General features: G+C 38.2%; 1 protein-coding gene across 11 annotated transcripts in view; it reads left to right on the top strand.

Annotated features, from left to right (window-relative positions):
* The window catches only part of TUT4 (terminal uridylyl transferase 4), a 156,950-nt gene that overhangs the window by 36,568 nt on the left and 100,744 nt on the right, over positions 1 to 19,638 (top strand). For 10 of the 11 annotated variants that reach the window (XM_061411956.1, XM_061411958.1, XM_061411961.1 and 7 more), the window contains exon 2: positions 15,124 to 15,993. In XM_061411956.1, coding sequence (XP_061267940.1) covers positions 15,213 to 15,993 — 781 coding nt within the window. In that variant the 5' untranslated portion in view covers positions 15,124 to 15,212. Of the gene's footprint in view, positions 1 to 12,592; positions 13,214 to 15,123; positions 15,994 to 19,638 lie in introns of those variants that run through there. The other variant, XM_061411955.1, reaches the window with a different exon arrangement.

The following is a 19,638-nucleotide window of genomic DNA, read 5'->3' on the forward strand; positions in this document are numbered from 1 at the left end:
GAAAGTGAAGAGGAACTAAAGAGCCTCTTGGTGAGGGTGAAAGAGAGTGAAAAAGCTAGCTTGAAATTCAGCATAAAAAAGCCAAGATCATGGCATCTGGTCCCATCACTTCATGGCAAATAGAAGGGAAAAAAGTGAAAGCAGAGACAGATTTTATTTTTTTGGATGCCAAAATCTCTGCTGCTGCTGCTGCTGCTAAGTCGCTTCAGTCGTGTCCGACTCTGTGCAACCCCATAGACAGCAGCCCACCAGGCTCCCCCGTCCCTGGGATTCTCCAGGCAAGAACACTGGAGTGGGTTGCCATTTCCTTCCCCAGTGCGTAAAAGTGAAAAGTGAAAGTGAAGTCGCTCAGTCATGTCCAACTCTTAGCGACCCCATGGACTGCAGCCCACCAGGGTCCTCCATCTATGGGATTTTCCAGGCAAGAGTACTGGAGTGGGGTGCCATTGCCTTCTCCGAAAATCACTGTAGCAGGCATGAAATTAAAGATGTTTGCTCCTTGGAAGGAAAGCTATGACAAACCTAGACAATTAACTGAAAAGCAGAGACATCACTTTGCTGACAAAGGTCCTTATAGTTAAAGCTGTGGTTTTCTAGTAGTCATGTATGGATGTGAGAGTTGGACTATAGAGAAGGCTGAATGCCAAAGAATTGATGCTTTGAATTGTAATACTGGAGAAGATTCTTAAGAGTCCCTTGGACAGCAAGGAGATCAAACCAGTCAATCCTAAAGGAAATCAACCCTGAATATTAACTGGACAGATTGATGCTGCAGTACCAATACTTTGGCCACCTGATGGGAAGAGCTGGCTCATTGGAAAAGACTCTGATGCCGGGAAAGATTGAAGAGAAAAGGAGAAGGGGGCAGCAGAGGATGAGAAGGCTAGATAGCATCACTGATTCAATGGACATGAGTTTGAACAAACTTTGGGAGATGGTGGAGGACAGAGGAGCCTGGTGTGCTGCAGTCCATTTGGTTGGACACAGCTTAGTAACTGATCAACAACAACAACAAATGGTAGCTCTATTTTTGGTTTTCTGAGGGGTTTCCATAGTGGTTGCACCAGCTTGTATTCCCATCAACAGTGTAGGAGGGTTCCTTTTTGTCTTCACCGTCTCCAGCATTTGTTATTTGTAGACTTTTTGATGATGGCCATTCTGACTGGTGTGAGGTGGTACCTCATTATAGTTTTGATTTACATTTCTCTGATAATTAGCAATGTTGAGCATCTTTACATGTGCTTTTTGGCCATCTGTATGTCTTGTTTGGAGAAATGTCTATTTTGGATCTTCTGTTCATTTTTCGACTGGGTTGTTTGTTTTGTTGTTGTATGAACTATTTGTATAATTTGGAAATTAAGCCCTTGTTGGTCTCATCATTTGCAAATATTTTTTCCCATTCTGTAGGTTGTCTTTTTGTTTCATTTATGGTTTCCTTTGGTATGCCAAGGCTTGTAAGTTTGATTAGGTCTCATTTGTTTATTTTTATTTCTGTTGCATTAGGAGACTGATCTAAAATACTAATATGATTTATGTCAGAGAATATTTCACCCATGTTTTCTTCTGGGAGTTTTATGGTGTTAATGTCTAAAATCTTTAAGTCTTTAAGTCATTTTGAGTTTATTTCTGTGTATGGTTAGAGATTGTGTTCTAACTTTATTGATTTATATGTGGCTGTCCCAACTTTCTCAACACCACTTTAAAAAATTTTTTATTCATTTTTATTTATTTATTTGACCATGCTAGGTCTTTCTTGTGGCACGTGGGATCTTTAGTTGCAGCATACAAAGTCTTAGTTATGGCATGTGGGATCCAGTTCCCCTACTAAGAATTGAACCTCGGCCCGCTGCATTGGGAGCACAGAATCTTAGTTGCTAGACCACCAAGGAAATCCTCTAATATCACTGTCTTTTATCCCATTGTATATTCTTGCTTCCTTTGTTGACAATTAATTGACACTAGGTGTGTGGGTTTATTTTTGGGCTCTCTGTTCTATTCCATTGATCCATATGTCTTTTTTTGGTGCCAATACCATGCTGTTTTGATTACTGTTGCTTTGTAGTATTATCTGAAATCTAGGGTGGTTATGCTTCCTGCTTTGTTCTTTTTCTTCAGGATTGCTTTGGCAATTCTGAGTCTTTTTTGGTTCCATATAAATTTTAGGATTATTTGTTCTAATTCTGTGAAAAATGTCATGGGTAGTTTGATAGGGATCCAGCCATTGTCATAGAACTGCCTATTTCTGTTTTCAATTTTGTTAATTTTTCTTCCTATTTTGGGGTCTCTGTTATTAGGTTCATATATGTTTTTTTTTTTTTTTTTAAATTTTTTAATTTCAGATATACACATGCTCCCCATCCTGAACCCTCCTCCCTCCCAACCTCCCCATACCATCCCCCTGGGCCTTCCCAGCACACCAGCCCCAAGCATCCAGCATCGTGCACTGAACCTGGACTGGCATCTCGTTTCATACATGACATTTCACATGTTTCAATGCCATTCTCCCAAATCTTCCCACCCTCTCCCACAGAGTCCATAAGACTGTTCTATACATCAGTGTCTCTTTTGCTGTCTCGTATACAGGGTTATCGTTACCATCTTTCTAAATTCCATATATATGCGTTAGTATACTGTATTTATGTTTTTCCTTCTGGCTTACTTCACTCTGTATAATAGGCTCCAGTTTCATCCACCTCATTAGAACTGATTCAAATGTATTCTTTTTAATGGCTGAGTAATACTCCATTGTGTATATGTACCACAGCTTGCTTATCCATTCATCTGCTGATGGGCATCTAGGTTGCTTCCATGTCCTGGCTATTATAAACAGTGCTGCGATGAACATTGGGGTACACGTGTCTCTTTCCCTTCTGGTTTCCTCGGTGTGTATGCCCAGCAGTGGGATTGCTGGATCATAAGGCAGTTCTATTTCCAGTTTTTTAAGGAATCTCCACACTGTTCTCCATAGTGGCTGTACTAGTTTGCATTCCCACCAACAGTGTAAGAGGGTTCCCTTTTCTCCACACCCTCTCCAGCATTTATTATTTGTAGACTTTTGGATCGCAGCCATTCTGACTGGTGTGAAATGGTACCTCATAGTGGTTTTGATTTGCATTTCTCTGATAATGAGTGATGTTGAGCATCTTTTCATGTGTTTGTTAGCCATCTGTATGTCTTCTTTGGAGAAATGTCTATTTAGATCTTTGGCCCATTTTTTGATTGGGTCATTTATTTTTCTGGAGTTGAGCTGTAGGAGTTGCTTGTATATTTTTGAGATTAGTTGTTTGTCGGTTGCTTCATATGCTATTATTTTCTCCCATTCTGAAGGCTGTCTTTTCACCTTGCTAATAGTTTCCTTTGATGTGCAGAAGCTTTTAAGTTTAATTAGGTCCCATTTGTTTATTTTTGCTTTTATTTCCAATATTCTGGGAGGTGGGTCATAGAGGATCCTGCTGTGATGTATGTCAGAGAGTGTTTTGCCTATGTTCTCCTCTAGGAGTTTTATAGTTTCTGGTCTTATGTTGAGATCTTTAATCCATTTTGAGTTTATTTTTGTGTATGGTGTTAGAAAGTGTTCTAGTTTCATTCTTTTACAAGTGGTTGACCAGATTTCCCAGCACCACTTGTTAAAGAGATTGTCTTTAATCCACTGTATATTCTTGCCTCCTTTGTCAAAGATAAGGTGTCCATATGTGCGTGGATTTATCTCTGGGCTTTCTATTTTGTTCCATTGATCTATATTTCTGTCTTTGTGCCAGTACCATACTGTCTTGATAACTGTGGCTTTGTAGTAGAGCCTGAAGTCAGGTAGGTTGATTCCTCCAGTTCCATTTTTCTTTCTCAAGATCGCTTTGGCTATTCGAGGTTTTTTGTATTTCCATACAAATTGTGAAATTATTTGTTCTAGCTCTGTGAAGAATACTGTTGGTAGCTTGATAGGGATTGCATTGAATCTATAGATTGCTTTGGGTAGTATACTCATTTTCACTATATTGATTCTTCCAATCCATGAACATGGTATATTTCTCCATCTATTAGTGTCCTCTTTGATTTCTTTCACCAGTGTTTTATAGTTTTCTATATATAGGTCTTTAGTTTCTTTAGGTAGATATATTCCTAAGTATTTTATTCTTTTCGTTGCAATGGTGAATGGAATTGTTTCCTTAATTTCCCTTTCTGTTTTCTCATTATTAGTGTATAGGAATGCAAGGGATTTCTGTGTGTTGATTTTATATCCTGCAACTTTACTATAATCATTGATTAGTTCTAGTAATTTTCTGGTGGAGTCTTTAGGATTTTCTATGTAGAGGATCATGTCATCTGCAAATAGTGAGAGTTTTACTTCTTCTTTTCCAATTTGGATTCCTTTTATTTCTTTTTCTGCTCTGATTGCTGTAGCCAAAACTTCCAAAACTATGTTGAATAGTAATGGTGAAAGTGGGCACCCTTGTCTTGTTCCTGACTTTAGAGGAAATGCTTTCAATTTTTCACCATTGAGGATAATGTTTGCTGTGGGTTTGTCATATATAGCTTTTATTATGTTGAGGTATGTTCCTTCTATTCCTGCTTTCTGGAGAGTTTTTATCATAAATGGGTGTTGAATTTTGTCAAAGGCTTTCTCTGCATCTATTGAGATAATCATATGGTTTTTGTTTCTCAATTTGTTAATGTGGTGTATTACATTGATTGATTTGCGGATATTGAAGAACCCTTGCATCCCTGGGATAAAGCCCACTTGGTCATGGTGTATGATCTTTTTAATGTGTTGTTGGATTCTGATTGCTAGAATTTTGTTTAGGATTTTTGCATCTATGTTCATCAGTGATATTGGCCTATAGTTTTCTTTTTTTGTGGCATCTTTGTCAGGTTTTGGTATTAGGATGATGGTGGCCTCATAGAATGAGTTTGGAAGTTTACCTTCCTCTGCAATTTTCTGGAAGAGTTTGAGCAGGATAGGTGTTAGCTCTTCTCTAAATTTTTGGTAGAATTCAGCCGTGAAGCCGTCTGGACCTGGGCTTTTGTTTGCTGGAAGATTTTTGATTACAGTTTCAATTTCCATGCTTGTAATGGGTCTGTTAAGGTTTTCTATTTCTTCCTGGTCGAGTTTTGGAAAGTTGTACTTTTCTAAGAATTTGTCCATTTCTTCCTCGTTGTCCATTTTATTGGCATATAATTGTTGATAATAGTCTCTTATGATCCTTTGTATTTCTATGTTGTCTGTTGTGATCTCTCCACTGTCATTTCTAATTTTATTGATTTGATTTTTCTCCCTTTGTTTCTTGATGAGTCTGGCTAATGGTTTGTCAATTTTATTTATCCTTTCAAAGAACCAGCTTTTGGCTTTGTTGATTTTTGCTATGGTCTCTTTTGTTTCTTTTGCATTTATTTCTGCTCTAATTTTTAAGATTTCTTTCCTTCTACTAACCCTGGGGTTCTTCATTTCTTCCTTTTCTAGTTGCTTTAGGTGTAGAGTTAGGTTATTTATTTGACTTTTTTCTTGTTTCTTGAGGTGTGCCTGTATTGCTATGAACTTTCCCCTTAGGACTGCTTTTACTGTGTCCCACAGGTTTTGGGTTGTTGTGTTTTCATTTTCATTCGTTTCTATACAAATTTTGATTTCTTTTTTGATTTCTTCTGTGATTTGTTGGTTATTCAGCAGCGTGTTGTTCAGCCTCCATATGTTGGAATTTTTAATAGTTTTTCTCCTGTAATTGAGATCTAATCTTACTGCATTGTGGTCAGAAAAGATGCTTGGAATGATTTCTATTTTTTTGAATTTACCAAGGCTAGCTTTATTGCCCAGGATGTGATCTATCCTGGAGAAGGTTCCATGTGCGCTTGAGAAAAAGGTGAAATTCATTGTTTTGGGATGAAATGTCCTGTAGATATCAATTAGGTCTAACTGGTCTATTGTATCGTTTAAAGTTTGTGTTTCCTTGTTAATTTTCTGTTTAGTTGATCTATCCATAGGTGTGAGTGGGGTATTAAAGTCTCCCACTATTATTGTGTTATTGTTAATTTCTCCTTTCATACTTGTTAGCATTTGTCTTACATACTGCGGTGCTCCCGTGTTGGGTGCATATATATTTATAATTGTTATATCTTCTTCTTGGATTGATCCTTTGATCATTATGTAGTGACCTTCTTTGTCTCTTTTCACAGCCTTTGTTTTAAAGTCTATTTTATCTGATATGAGTATTGCTACTCCTGCTTTCTTTTGGTCCCTATTTGCATGGAAAATCTTTTTCCAGCCCTTCACTTTCAGTCTGTATGTGTCCCCTGTTTTGAGGTGGGTCTCCTGTAGACAACATATATAGGGGTCTTGTTTTTGTATCCATTCAGCCAGTCTTTGTCTTTTGGTTGGGGCATTCAACCCATTTACGTTTAAGGTAATTACTGATAAGTATGATCCCGTTGCCATTTACTTTATTGTTTGGGGTTCGAATTTATACACCATTTTTGTGTTTCCTGTCTAGAGAATATCCTTTAGTATTTGTTGTAGAGCTGGTTTGGTGGTGCAGAATTCTCTCAGCTTTTGCTTGTCTGAAAAGCTTTTGATTTCTCCTTCATACTTGAATGAAATCCTTGCTGGGTACAATAATCTGGGCTGTAGGTTATTTTCTTTCATCATTTTAAGTATGTCTTGCCATTCCCTCCTGGCTTGAAGAGTTTCTATTGAAAGATCAGCTGTTATCCTTATGGGAATTCCCTTGTGTGTTATTTGTTGTTTTTCCCTTGCTGCTTTTAATATTTGTTCTTTGTGTTTGATCTTCGTTAATTTGAGTAATATGTGTCTTGGGGTGTTTCGCCTTGGGTTTATCCTGTTTGGGATTCTCTGGGTTTCTTGGACTTGGGTGATTATTTCCTTCCCCAGTTTAGGGAAGTTTTCAACTATTATCTCCTCAAGTATTTTCTCATGATCTTTCTTTTTGTCTTCTTCTTCTGGAACCCCTATGATTCGAATGTTGTAGCGTTTAATATTGTCCTGGAGGTCTCTGAGATTGTCCTCATTTCTTTTAATTCGTTTTTCTTTTATTCTCTCTGATTCATTTATTTCTACCAATCTATCTTCTAGTTCACTAATCCTATCTTCTGCCTCTGTTATTCTACTATTTGTTGCCTCCAGAGTGTTTTTAATTTCATTTATTGCATTATTCATTGTATATTGACTCTTTTTTATTTCTTCTAGGTCCTTGTTAAACCTTTCTTGCATCTTCTCAATCCTTGTCTCCAAGCTATTTATCTGTGATTCCATTTTAATTTCAAGATTTTGGATCAATTTCACTATCATTATTCGGAATTCTTTATCAGGTAGATTCCCTATCTCTTCCTCTTTTGTTTGGTTTGGTGGGCATTTATCCTGTTCCTTTATCTGCTGGCTATTCCTCTGTCTCTTCATCTTGTTTAAATTGCTGAGTTTGGGGTGTCCTTTCTGTATTCTGGCAGTTTGTGGAGTTCTCTTTATTGTGGCTATTCCTCGCTGTGTGTGGGTTTGTACAGGTGGCTTGTCAAGGTTTCCTGGTTAGGGAAGCTTGTGTCAGTGTTCTGATGGGTGGAACTGTATTTCTTCTCTTTGTTCAGTCGCGCTGTGGGGAGGGAGGGAGGGATGCTGCAAGCAAATAACACTGGCGTGCGCTCGCAGTGCCTCAGCCACACTGGGTCTGCCCCTGCTCACTGCGCGTGTAGCCTCCCTGCCCACACTGCTCAGGCTCTAGGTTGTTCCGCCGGGAACAATCTGAGGCTGGCCCTGGGTTGTATGTACCTCCCAGGTCCAAGCCGCTCAGGTTCAGGCACTCGGGTAGTCCTCAGAGGCGCAGACTCAGTTGGGCCTGAGTGTTGTGCTCTTCCCAGGTCCGAGCAGCTCAAGTGATGAGGTGTTTGGCGAGCGCCAATGCTGCGACTTATCGCCTCCCCGCCACTCGGTTATCTGGGCGCAAAACCGGCGCACCTTCTTAGGCAGATGTTAACCGTCCAGACCCCCAAGAAGTTTTAGTTAGCAAAGAAGCCTGCTTACAGTTTTATAGATAATGTCTCTCTGGGGCTGCGATTGCCCCCTTCCGGCTCTGGCTGCCTGTCACCGGAGGGGGAAGGTCTGCAGCCGGCTATCTCTGTTCAATTCTTTGTTCCATGCGCGGGCCTGGCGGTCTTAGGTTGGGGCTGGCTTTTCGCGTGGTAGATATCCCACAGTCTGGTTTGTTAGCCCAAATTATTTCGCTCAGATAGTGCTTAGGGTATTCAGGCCAGATTCTTACTCTAAGCGATGCAGCCCGCGCTGCGCCTCCCTGCCCAGCCCCCGCTTGTTAATGGCGCCTGCAGGCGTCTGCGCTGCTTCTCCGCTGGGGGAGTTACCGTAGGACTCGCAATCTTCGAGTTTTAATTGTTTATTTATTTTTTCTTCCTGTTATGTTGCCCTCTGTGCTTCCAAAGCTCGGCACAGACTCGGCAGTGAGAAGGTTTCCTGGTGCTTGGAAACCTCTCTCTTCCCAAGACTCCCCTCCCGGGACGGAGCTCCGTCCCTCCCTCCTTTGTCTCTCTTTTTTGTCTTTTATATTTTTTCCTACCTCCTTTCGAAGAGTTGGATTGCTTTTCTGGGTGCCTGATGTCCTCTGCCGGCATTCAGAAGTTGTTTTGTGGAATCTACTCGACGTTTAAATGCTCTTTTGATGAATTTGTGGGGGAGAAAGTGTTCTCCCTGTCCTACTCCTCCGCCATCTTGGCTCCTCCTTCATATATGTTTATAATTATTTCATGCTTTTGCTGGATTAAACTTTTTATCAGTGTATAATGCCCTTCTTTGTCTGTTGTTACCTGTTTTGACTTAAAGTATATTTTTTTCCTGACAATTATATAGCCAGTTCAGCTCTATCTTGATTATTGTTTTCATGGAATATCTTTTTCCAGACTTTACTTTCAACCTTTGCTTCAGCCTCTAAAGTGAATCTCTTATAGTTAGATGATAGATGGATCATATGTTTTTTAATTTAGTTTTCCAATCTTATGCCTTTAATTGAAGAGGCTAACTCATTTACATTTAAAGTAATTATTTACTTATTTACTTTTGGCTTTGTTGGGCCTTCATTGTGTGGACTTTTTCTCCAGTTCAGGCAAGCAGAGGCTACTCTCTAGTTGTGGTGCGTGGGCTTCTCATTGCAGTGGCTTCTCTTGTTGCAGAGCACAGGCTCCAGGGTGCATGGACTTCCGTGACTCTTGGGCCCTAGAGCACAGCGTTAGTAGTGGTGCGTGGGCTTAGTTGCTCTGCAGCATGTGGGATCTTCCCAGACCAGGGATCAAACCCATGTCTCCTGCCTGGCAGGTGTATTCTTTACCATTGAGCTTTGTTTTCTTGGGCTCCAAAATCACTACAGATGGTGAATGCAGTCATTAAATTAAAAGACGCTTGCTCCTTGAAAGAGGGCTTTCCTGATAGCTCAGTTGGTAAAGAATCCGCCTGCAATGCAGAAGACCCCAGTTTAATTCCTGGGTTGGGAAGATCTGCTGGAGAAAGGATAGGCTACCCACTCCAGTATTCTTGGGCTTCCCTTGTGGCTCAGCTAGTAAAGAATCTGCATGCAGTGTGGGAGACCTGGGTTTGATCCCTGGGTTGGGAAGATCCCCTGGAGAAGGGAAAGGCGCTACCCACTCCAGTATTCTGGCCTGGAGAATTCCATGGACTGTACAGTCCATGGGGTTGCAAAGAGTCAGACACAACTGAGCGACTTTCACTTTCCTTCTCCTTGAAAGAAAAGCTATGACAAACAGACAGCATATTAAAAAGCAGAGACATTCCTTTGCCGACAACAGTCCATCTTGTCAAAGCTGTGGTTTTTCCAGTAGTCATGTTATGGATGTGAGAGTTGGACCATAAAGACAGTTGAGTGGCAGAGAATTGATCCTTTGAACTGTGGTGTTGAAGAAGACTTGAGAGTCCCTTGGACTGCAAGGAGATCAAACCAGTCCATTCTAAAGGAAATCAGTCCTGAATATTCATTGGAAGGACTGATGCTGAAGCTGAAGCTCCAATACTTTGGCTACCTAATGGCAAAAACTGACTCATTGGAAAAGACCCTGATGTTGGGAAAGATTGAAAGCAGGAGGAGAAGGAGACAGAGGATAAGATGTTGGATGGCATTACTGACTGGATAGACATGAGTTTGAGCAAGCTCCAGGATATGCTGATGGACAGAGAATCCTGGAGGACTACAGTCCATACAGTCCCTAGGTTGCAGAAGTGAACTGAAGTGACTTAGCACAAACGTATGACATACTGATTCCATATTCAAGTATATTGGGAAATGATCACCATAATAAGTCTGGTTAACATCTGTACAAAAGCTGTGTCTTTATGGGAACTGAGAGGTCCTTGGTGATTTTCTGTAATTGTAAAATTATCAGAACTAATATAACATTAGCATCACTGTGTTTTAGGATTTGCATTGAATTATAACATCTCAGTTGGAATAGACTGGTTTATTTTATAGTTTAGAAATGACTTAGAGAGGGTCAGTGTCTCTTGTTTAATGTCACTCAGTAGGTAACTAGTGGGCCTCAGGGGTTGGAAAAGTGAGTGTTAGACTCTCAGTCGTGTCCCACTCTTTGCAACTCCATGGACTGTAGCCTGCCAGGCTCTTCTATCCATGGGATTTTCCAGGCAAGATACTGGAGTAGGTTGCCATTCCCTTCTCCAGGGGATCTTCCCCATCTAGCAATCAAACCTGAGTCTCCTGCATTGTAGGCAGATTCTTTACTGTCTGAACCAGGGGTTGGAGGCCTTAGCTGAAATTGACTCATATAATTTTTCTTTCCAAAGTAGTAGGAACTTTGGATAACTTTCTGTAATTATGCCTTAAAATAGTTTCCTTTGTCTATCCCATGAAGGGTTACTTGAGCAGTAAGGTAACTCTGTGATACAGCTTTTCCATTAGTTATGCAACAGTTATTTCAGGTAAGCTTTCTCAGTTAATGTATCCAAACAACACTTTTTAAGTTTCAGGCCCCAGAACTTGTGGTCAACCTGCCAATTGAACGATGGATAATTACAGAAAGGCATCAAAAACTTCTCTTGAAATAATTCCAATTTCTGCTGAAGACTTTAGTTTGTAGCAGGAAAAGAATGATGTAAAGACATCAGTCTGGAGTAGATATTCTTTTAATTGCTAGTGATTTTAAATGTTTATTAAGTATGTAGCATTGTGGTAGTCATTGATGGTAAGGATTCAAGGAAGGTAGAAGACATGATTAGAACTAGAAGTAGGAAATGGACTGATGTTTAATGATTTACTAAAAATTGCATGGAATACATCCTGAATGCTATTGTTTTCTATATCAGACACTTAAATTTGTTAAAAATTATCTGTATTTTCTTGTTAATAATTGGTTATTTAAGGTTAAAATCTCATTTAATACTCAGTACTGCATTATGAAAAAAAACCCAGTAACTGGAAAGTCTGACATTTTTATTTGTTTCAACCAATTTTGCTGAATGTGCACTGGGAAGCAGTGAATCTTATTTTCAAAGCACTATGTTCTCAGAGAGAACTTCGTTTCTAGGGACTGTAGCTTTTTGGGAAGAATTTTATACTCTTGATGCATGCATGCTACGTTGCTTCAGTTGTGTCCAGCTCTGTGGACTGTAGTCCTCCAGGCTCCTCTGTCCATGGGATTCTCCAGGCAATACAGAGTGGGTGCCATTTCCTTCTCTAGGGGATATTCCTGACCCAGGGATCAAACTTGAGTCTCCTGAATTGGCAGGTGGGTTCTTTACCACTAATACCAACTGGGAAGCGCATATTGTTGATAGCTTAAAATAAAAAGTTAAAAATAGTACTTTTTTAGTATAATTAGTACCTTTTTTTGAAAGCAAGAGGACATTTGCCACTCATATAAGAAAAAGTGCAGAAGGTCAGAAAATAACTAAGGTATGTTTTTTAATAACACATTATTTCTATTAAAAATGTAAATGTTGTTTCAGTTACGTGAAACAGATTGCTCACTTAAAGTGAAGCCTAGCAATTTTTCGGTCTTTTAACTCCTCGGTTGCATTTATCTATATTCAGTAGATTTAAAAAAAATCTTTGTAGCTTTTATTTATACATACAAACTTGATTTATAGAGGTTTTTCTGTTCTTTTTTTCTTTTTGAATGGAGGAATAGTGTGTCTAAAAAGTTTTATAAACAGAATTGTGGATCACCTTTGCTATATCAGGTCTTTATTGTTTAGGCTTTTGTCAGTAAGATGATGTCTGCAAAATTATTAGAGTTGTTATAGAATAGCAAAAGAAAATTTTAAATAATTTGGTTACTGGATAAGGTTAGCTAGTACTTTAGAGCCCATTTTTATTTTTAAAATTAGGAACCTTCAGCAGTTTCTACAAGAAATTATATATGTTTGACAACTGTTTTGACAGGTATGTAAAAAAACTTTATCAAGAATAATAACAGAAAAATGTATTTAAATATCAAAAATCCAGGAGCAAAAACATTCTTTTATAGGTAAAAGTGCTATATTTCCAGCTTTTTACTGGAAAATAATGTTAGTCAAAAAATAAATTAATGGTGAAAATCTAATATGGCTTTGGCTTAAGTTTTAATTAATTCCTTTAAATATTATCTTATAGAATAATTTAGAGGCAGAGGGACAACCATGTGAGGACACAGGAGGGAAAAAGAAAAAAAAAGAAAAAAGCCTAGTAAATTTATTTTAATTGAAATATATTTTATTTACAATATTAGTTTCAGGTGTGTAGCATAGCGATTCAGTGTTTTTAGAGATTATACTTCATTGAAAGTTATCACAAGATAATGGCTGTAATTTCCTGTGCTGTACAATACATCCTTGTTGCTTATCTACCTAGTAGGTTTCCAAAATAAAAGATAATATTAATCTGAACAGAGATGAAGGCAGAGAACATAGAGGACTGTACTACAACAGGAATTATAAAAGCTAGGTCCAAGTAGGTTAGTACAATTAGTAATCCCAGATGGCTCAGTGGTAAAGAATCTGCCTGCCAGTGCAGGAGACCAGAGGTTCACCTTCAGTCTCTGGGTGGGGAAGATTGCCTGGAGGAGGAAATGGCAACCCACTCCAATATTCTTGCCAGGAAAATCCCATGGACAGAGGAGCCTGGCAGGCTACAGTCTGTGGGGTCGAGTCAGACATGACTGAGCATGCACGCACACCAAGTTGAATAAGATGTTTCAGTGAAGGCATAACTGGGTAAGTTTAATTTCTTTCTTTTTTTTGGAAATAACGCTTTGATATAAACATAGTTTGGAGTAAATGAATTGTGTTCTGATCTTTTGAATTTAGGTAGTATTTTTGTTTTAAAATGATGTATAGTTATATGATTAGAGGTGTTTGACTGCCCAAATTTGTTATTTAATAAATTAACCAAGTAAAATAAAAAATGCTACATGCAGTTTGCTTTTGGTGACTAATTTTTATTCATGTTTTTAATCTTTGTTTAGAGGTGTAAATTTAAGTATCAATTTAAGGCATATAGGACAAACTGAAAAGTAAAAAAAAATCCTGATTTCCATAATACATAGTATACAATCTATTTCTCTTATAGAGGGGCTATAAAATGTAGTATTTTGATTTGTTTATAGTTTGTACTCTGTGGTAAAAGTGTAATAGTTCTTTTAATATTTTAGAAAAAAATTGGTTCTGACTTTTTGTTCATTATTACTGTCTTTTTGTAAACATTATTATTCTTTTAGAGCAGTTTTAGTTTCACTGTAGAGTTGGGCAGAAAGTATATTGTTGTTGTTCAGTTGCTCAGTCGTGTCCCACTCTTTGTGACCCTATGACTGCAGCACACCAGGCTTCCTTGTCCTCCACCATCTTCTGGAACTTGGTCAAACTCATGTCCATTGGGTTGGTGATGCCATCCAACCATAGTGCCCATGTAACTCCCTTCCCCCACACAGGAATAGCGTCCCCCACTATCAACATCCCTGCACCAGAATGGTACATTTGTTATAATCGATGGACCTACACTGACACATCATTATCATCCAAAGTCATAGTTTACCTTAGAGTTCAGTCTTAAAGATATCCATTCTGTGGCTTTTGACAAATGTATAATGACATATATCCACCATTATATCATCATACAGAATATTACTATCATTTTTAAACTCTGAGTTCCCATTGGTTTTTTATTTTTTTAATTTAAATTTATTTATTTTAATTGGAGGCTAATTACAATATTGTATTGGTTTTGCCATACATCAGTTTGAATCAGCCACGGGTGTACACGTGTTCCCCATCCTGAATCCCTCTCCCACCTCCCTCCCCATACCATCCTTCTGGGTCATCCCAGTGCACCAGCCCCAAGCATCCTGTATCCTGCATCGAACCTGGACTGGTGATTCGTTTCTTAGTTGGTTTTTAAAAATTTTCTTACTTCAGAAGATTTTATTAAATTCCATTGTTCTTTGGAGATGGAAAAAGTCTGTTGACGTTGATTCCCCATGTTTAAAGGGTCATGTTAGAAGTAGATTAATGACATAAACAGGTAGTGTATAGTAGGAAAGTCATGTGGGAAAGATCTTACCACCTGTGTATGTGTTTAGTTGCTAAGTCATGTCTGACTCTTTGCAGCCCCCTGGACTGCAGCATCCCAGGCTTCTCTGTCCTTCACTATCTCCCGGAGTTTGCTCAATTCATATCTGTTGAGTTAATGATGCTATCTAACCATTTCATCCTCTGCCATTCCCTTCTTTTGTTGTAAGTCTTTCCCAGAATCAGAGTCTTTTCCAATTTGTTATTTTTGCTTCATTTTCTTTTAGGTTAGTTGCGGTATATCACTTGGAAGTTTTATTTCGCTTTTAGTTGAAATGCTTAGTGTAAAACATTTTACTTCTAAAGTTCCCATGTTTTGATGTCATTTGCCAGAATTACATTAGAACCTCCTTTACGGGCATTTTGCTGTTATTTACTAAGTGGGCATTAACCCTTTTTCATATTGTTTTCAGAGTTTACAATTTTTTATTTTTTACCATTCAGTTTTGAAAGTAAATTGTAAAAGCTTTTTTTTTATGTCTAACCAATTTTTTAAAAATGGTTTTTGCATTTTAAATAACAGATTTTTTTTTGTTGTTGTTGTTTTCTTAACCCAATAGTTTGCTTGCCTAAACTGGATTTGAAGTAATTCAAACTACTGGACCTCTGCCACGTTACAATATCATAGAAAGAAGCAGGTTTTCAAATAATGGAAGAGTCTAAGACCTCTGAAAATGAAAATCATGAACCAAAGAAGAATGCTTGGGCTCTTTCTGAAGAAAGCAAAGCAGTTAAAGTTACAACTAATCAAACTTTGAAAGCTAAAAATGATAAATCCATAAAAGAAATTGGGACCAATTCTCCAAATAAGAATAGTAGTAAAAAAAATAAGCAAAATGATATTTGTATAGAAAAAACAGAAGTTAAATCATGTAAAGTAAATGCTGCCAGTGTTCCAGGTAAAGATTTAGTCCTTCGAGATCAAAGTCACTGCAAAGCAAAAAAATCACCTAATTCACCAGTGAAAGCAGAAAAGTTACCTGTTTCTCAGGCAAAAGTAGAAAGAGCACCCAGTTTACAGGCAAAAACAGAAAAACCATCAAAGTCACCTAATTCACCAGTGAAAACAGAAAAGACACCCAGTTCACAGGCAATAGTAGCAGAAAAGACACTTAATTCACAGAGGAAAGCAGAAAAAGCACCTGGTTCTCAGATGAAATCAGAAAAGGTACCCAGCCTGCCAGCAGAAGCTGAGAACGTACCCAATTTGCTGTTGAAAGAAAACATGAGACAGACAGAATTACAGCACATTGGAAAAAAAATTCCAAGTTCCTTTACTTCTCTGGATAAAGTGAATATTGGTGTTGCAGAAGAAGAAAAATCTGCTATGGAAAACTCACAACGATCTCAGAAGCAGCAAACGTGTACAGATAATACTGGTGATTCTGATGATAGTGCTTCAGGAACTGAAGACATATCAGATGATTTGAGTAAGTACAACTTAGATTATCCCACAAGTCACATTTTTGGAGAGATTTTTTAATATTAATGTCTTTAAATTTTTTCCTAGTTTAACCATTTTAACTGTGAAAAAGACATTCTTTAGATGGAAAAACATTTATTATGATAGGACAAAGCTTGTGAAAATACGAATTTAGTGGCTTCTGTAGTTGGTACACGCACGGACACATATACTATTTTTAAATGGTCCTGGTAATACAATGCTCATTCATTCACCAAACGTGTATGCCTGTATTGAGTTCCTGTTATATGTCGTTCAGGTATTTACAATGGAAAACCAAAAGAACACAGCCCTAGGTCTCAAGGAAGCTTCTAGTTAGGTGAAAGTATTACAGATAAGTAAGGTGGTAATTTAGTTTAGTGCCAAAAACTTAGAATTGAGAAAGTACATGATTTAATTGAGGTATTTAGACTTTTAGGGCTTCCCTGGTGGCTCAGTGGTAAAGAATCTGCCTGCCAATGCAGGAGACACAGGTTCATTCCCTGGGTTGGAAAGATCCCCTAGAGAAGGAAATGGTAACCCACTCCAGTATTCTTGCCTGGGAAATCCCATGGACAGAGGAGCCTGGCAGGCTGTTACAGTTCATGGAGTGGCAAAAGAGTCGGATACAAGTTAGTAACTAAACGTCAACAACATTTAGACTTTGGGTTGAGAAAGGCATGATGCAAATGTGAGACTGCAAGTGTGACCGAGATTCATCATGACTGAAATAAGGACTTGAGGAATGTGGCAAAAGATGGAGCTGAAAAAGGCACACAAGAATTAAGAGAGTAAGGGGCCTTTAGGATATGACAGGACCTTATGAGTGTTTTGAGAAGCCACTAAAGAGGTAGCACTGTGATCACATGTATATGTGTGTGTCTTTTTTGGGGGATACAATGCAGCAAATTCTTTGACAGGAACAAAACTGGAAACAGAGATCTGTCAGGACACTGTTGGAATTTACTTGAGAACTATCAGTGTAAAATTAATTTTCTAATGGGATCTTGATATTAGCTTTAATTAATTACTTATAAATATTGTCCATGTCTCTCGAGTAATCTTAATTTTGTTGAAATTAATGAATTTTCCCTGGCAGTCTTTTTTCCTGATGTTTTTGTGGCTAAAAGAATAAAACCTTTTCTTGATGTATAAATAGAAAAAGCTATTTTTAAGTCATTATTTACCACTTTTTGAGAAATGCTAATAAAGAGTTCAGAAATAACTTTTTTTGTTTCTAGTGGTACACAGATAATGGCCTATTGACAGACCTTTTTTTTTTTTTTTTTTAAATTTAGTAGAGGTACCTGTATGTATGTAAAAAAAAAATTTAATACTTTTATAGATATGGCTTAGGACAAGGCCCCACAAAGTAAGCCAAATTAAAGACAATATCAAATAAATAATAGTACTTGGAAGTTTTTGGATATGGCAAATCTAAACATGACAGTATGTGACTCAGGTTGGGAAATACTGGTGTATGAGATCACTTACAAGGGTCTGGTCACTTTAATTAGTTAAAGCTATGATTTAAAGATTTTTTTTTAAAGGTGACAAAATAAAGTGACAGAGTGAGGTAGTTAAGCTAGTGAGCTCTGGAGTAAAATTTCATAGGTTTTGAATCTTATCTTCCTCACTGAAGAGCTTTGTGATCTTGGATAAGCTGCCTATCCTTTACAACATATCTTCAGTTTCCTCATTTTTTAAAAAAGTGGAGGTGCTGCTGCCTTTGTTATAAAGGTTAAGTGAAATAATTCATAGAATGTTTCATGTAGTCCTTGACACAGTAGGCACAACGGCAGTGAATATCCTTTATTATTATTATTTCTCCAATTCAGTGCAGTTTTGTTGTTTGTTAATGTGGAGAACAAGTTGAACTAGCTTAAGGAAGATAGTAGACCGAGTAGAGGTCCTTTTGGGAGACTTGTTTTAACAAAGTAATAAGAAGGAGTTATAGTAATCATTTCATAAATAAGGGCTTATTTTAAAGAATTTTCTTCAATATGTATAATATTGGCCTTGAAGTCATGTTGATACATAATTAGCTCTTTTTTTTCTGTTTTGTAAATTAAATTTTTACATAGATTTCCCCTTTGTAAATGAAATAGAATAAAATCTCTTTGTCCAGGTCATTGCCTATTTGGACTTAATTTAACATAGGTTATAGACATTTGATTAATCTCAGGCCCACCTGATTAGTGAATTAATTTTCATTAAGTCCAACTTTGGCTCCTGTGTAGCACTTACACAATTTCTCCTTTTGCCATTCATAAATTTAAAAAATATTTTGAGTGATATCTGCTATGTGCCAGTTACTGATCTAGTCACTGAGAATATAACAATGAACAAAACAGGTAATACTACACTTACGGAGTTAATATTCTAGTGGGAAGAAATAGATGGCGACATAGTAAGTAACAGAAGTATGTAATAAGTTCACTTCACTTCAGTTCAGTTGCTCAGTCGTGTCCGACTCTGCGACCCCATGAATTGCAGCACGCCAGGCCTCCCAGTCCATCACCAACTCCCGGAGTTCACTGAGACTCACGTCCATTGAGTCAGTGATGCCATCTAGCCATCTCATCCTCTGTCGTCCCCTTCTCCTCTTGCCCCCAATCCCTCCCAGCATCAGAGTCTTTTCCAATGAGTCAACTCTTCGCATGAGGTGGCCAAAGTACTGGAGTTTCAGCTTTAGCATCATTCCTTCCAAAGAAATCCCAGGGCTGATCTCCTTCAGAATGGACTGGTTGGATCTCCTTGCAGTCCAAGGGACTCTCAAGAGTCTTCTCCAACACCACAGTTCAAAAGCATCAATTCTTCGGCGCTCAGCCTTCTTCACAGTCCAACTCTCACATCCATACATGACCACAGGAAAAACCATAGCCTTGACTAGGTGGACCTTTGCTGGCAAAGTAATGTCTCTGCTTTTGAATATGCTGTCTAGGTTGGTCATAACTTTCCTTCTAAGGAGTAAGCGTCTTTTAATTTCATGGCTGCAGTCACCATCTGCAGTGATTTTGGAGCCCCCCAAAATAAAGTGTGACACTATTTCCACTGTTTCCCCATCTATTTGCCATGAAGTAATGGGACCGGATGCCATGATCTTCGTTTTCTGAATGTTGAGCTTTAATCCAACCTTTTCACTCTCCACTTTCACTTTCATCAAGAGGCTTTTGAGTTCCTCTTCACTTTCTGCCATAAGGGTGGTGTTATCTGCATATCTGAGGTTATTGATATTTCTCCCGGCAATCTTGATTCCAGCTTGTGTTTCTTCCAGTCCAGCGTTTCTCATGATGTACTCTGCATATAAGTTAAATAAGCAGGGTGACAATATACAGCCTTGATGTACTCCTTTTCCTGTTTGGAACCTGTCTGTTGTTCCATGCCCAGTTCTAACTGTTGCTTCCTGACCTGCATACAGATTTCTCAAGAGGCAGATCAGGTGATCTGGTATTCCCATCTCTTTCAGAATTTTCCACAGTTTATTGTGATTCACCGATGGTGATAAATATTAAAAATAAAACAGGAAAGGTCATAAAGAATGGAAGAATGATGCTGCTGTGTCTGGTGATGGTGTTTCATATTTAAATTGTCACTGACAAGGTGACATTAGAGCAAATATTTGAAGATAAGA

Source organism: Bos javanicus, chromosome 3 (assembly GCF_032452875.1).
Source record: "Bos javanicus breed banteng chromosome 3, ARS-OSU_banteng_1.0, whole genome shotgun sequence".
NCBI lineage: Eukaryota > Metazoa > Chordata > Mammalia > Artiodactyla > Bovidae > Bos > Bos javanicus.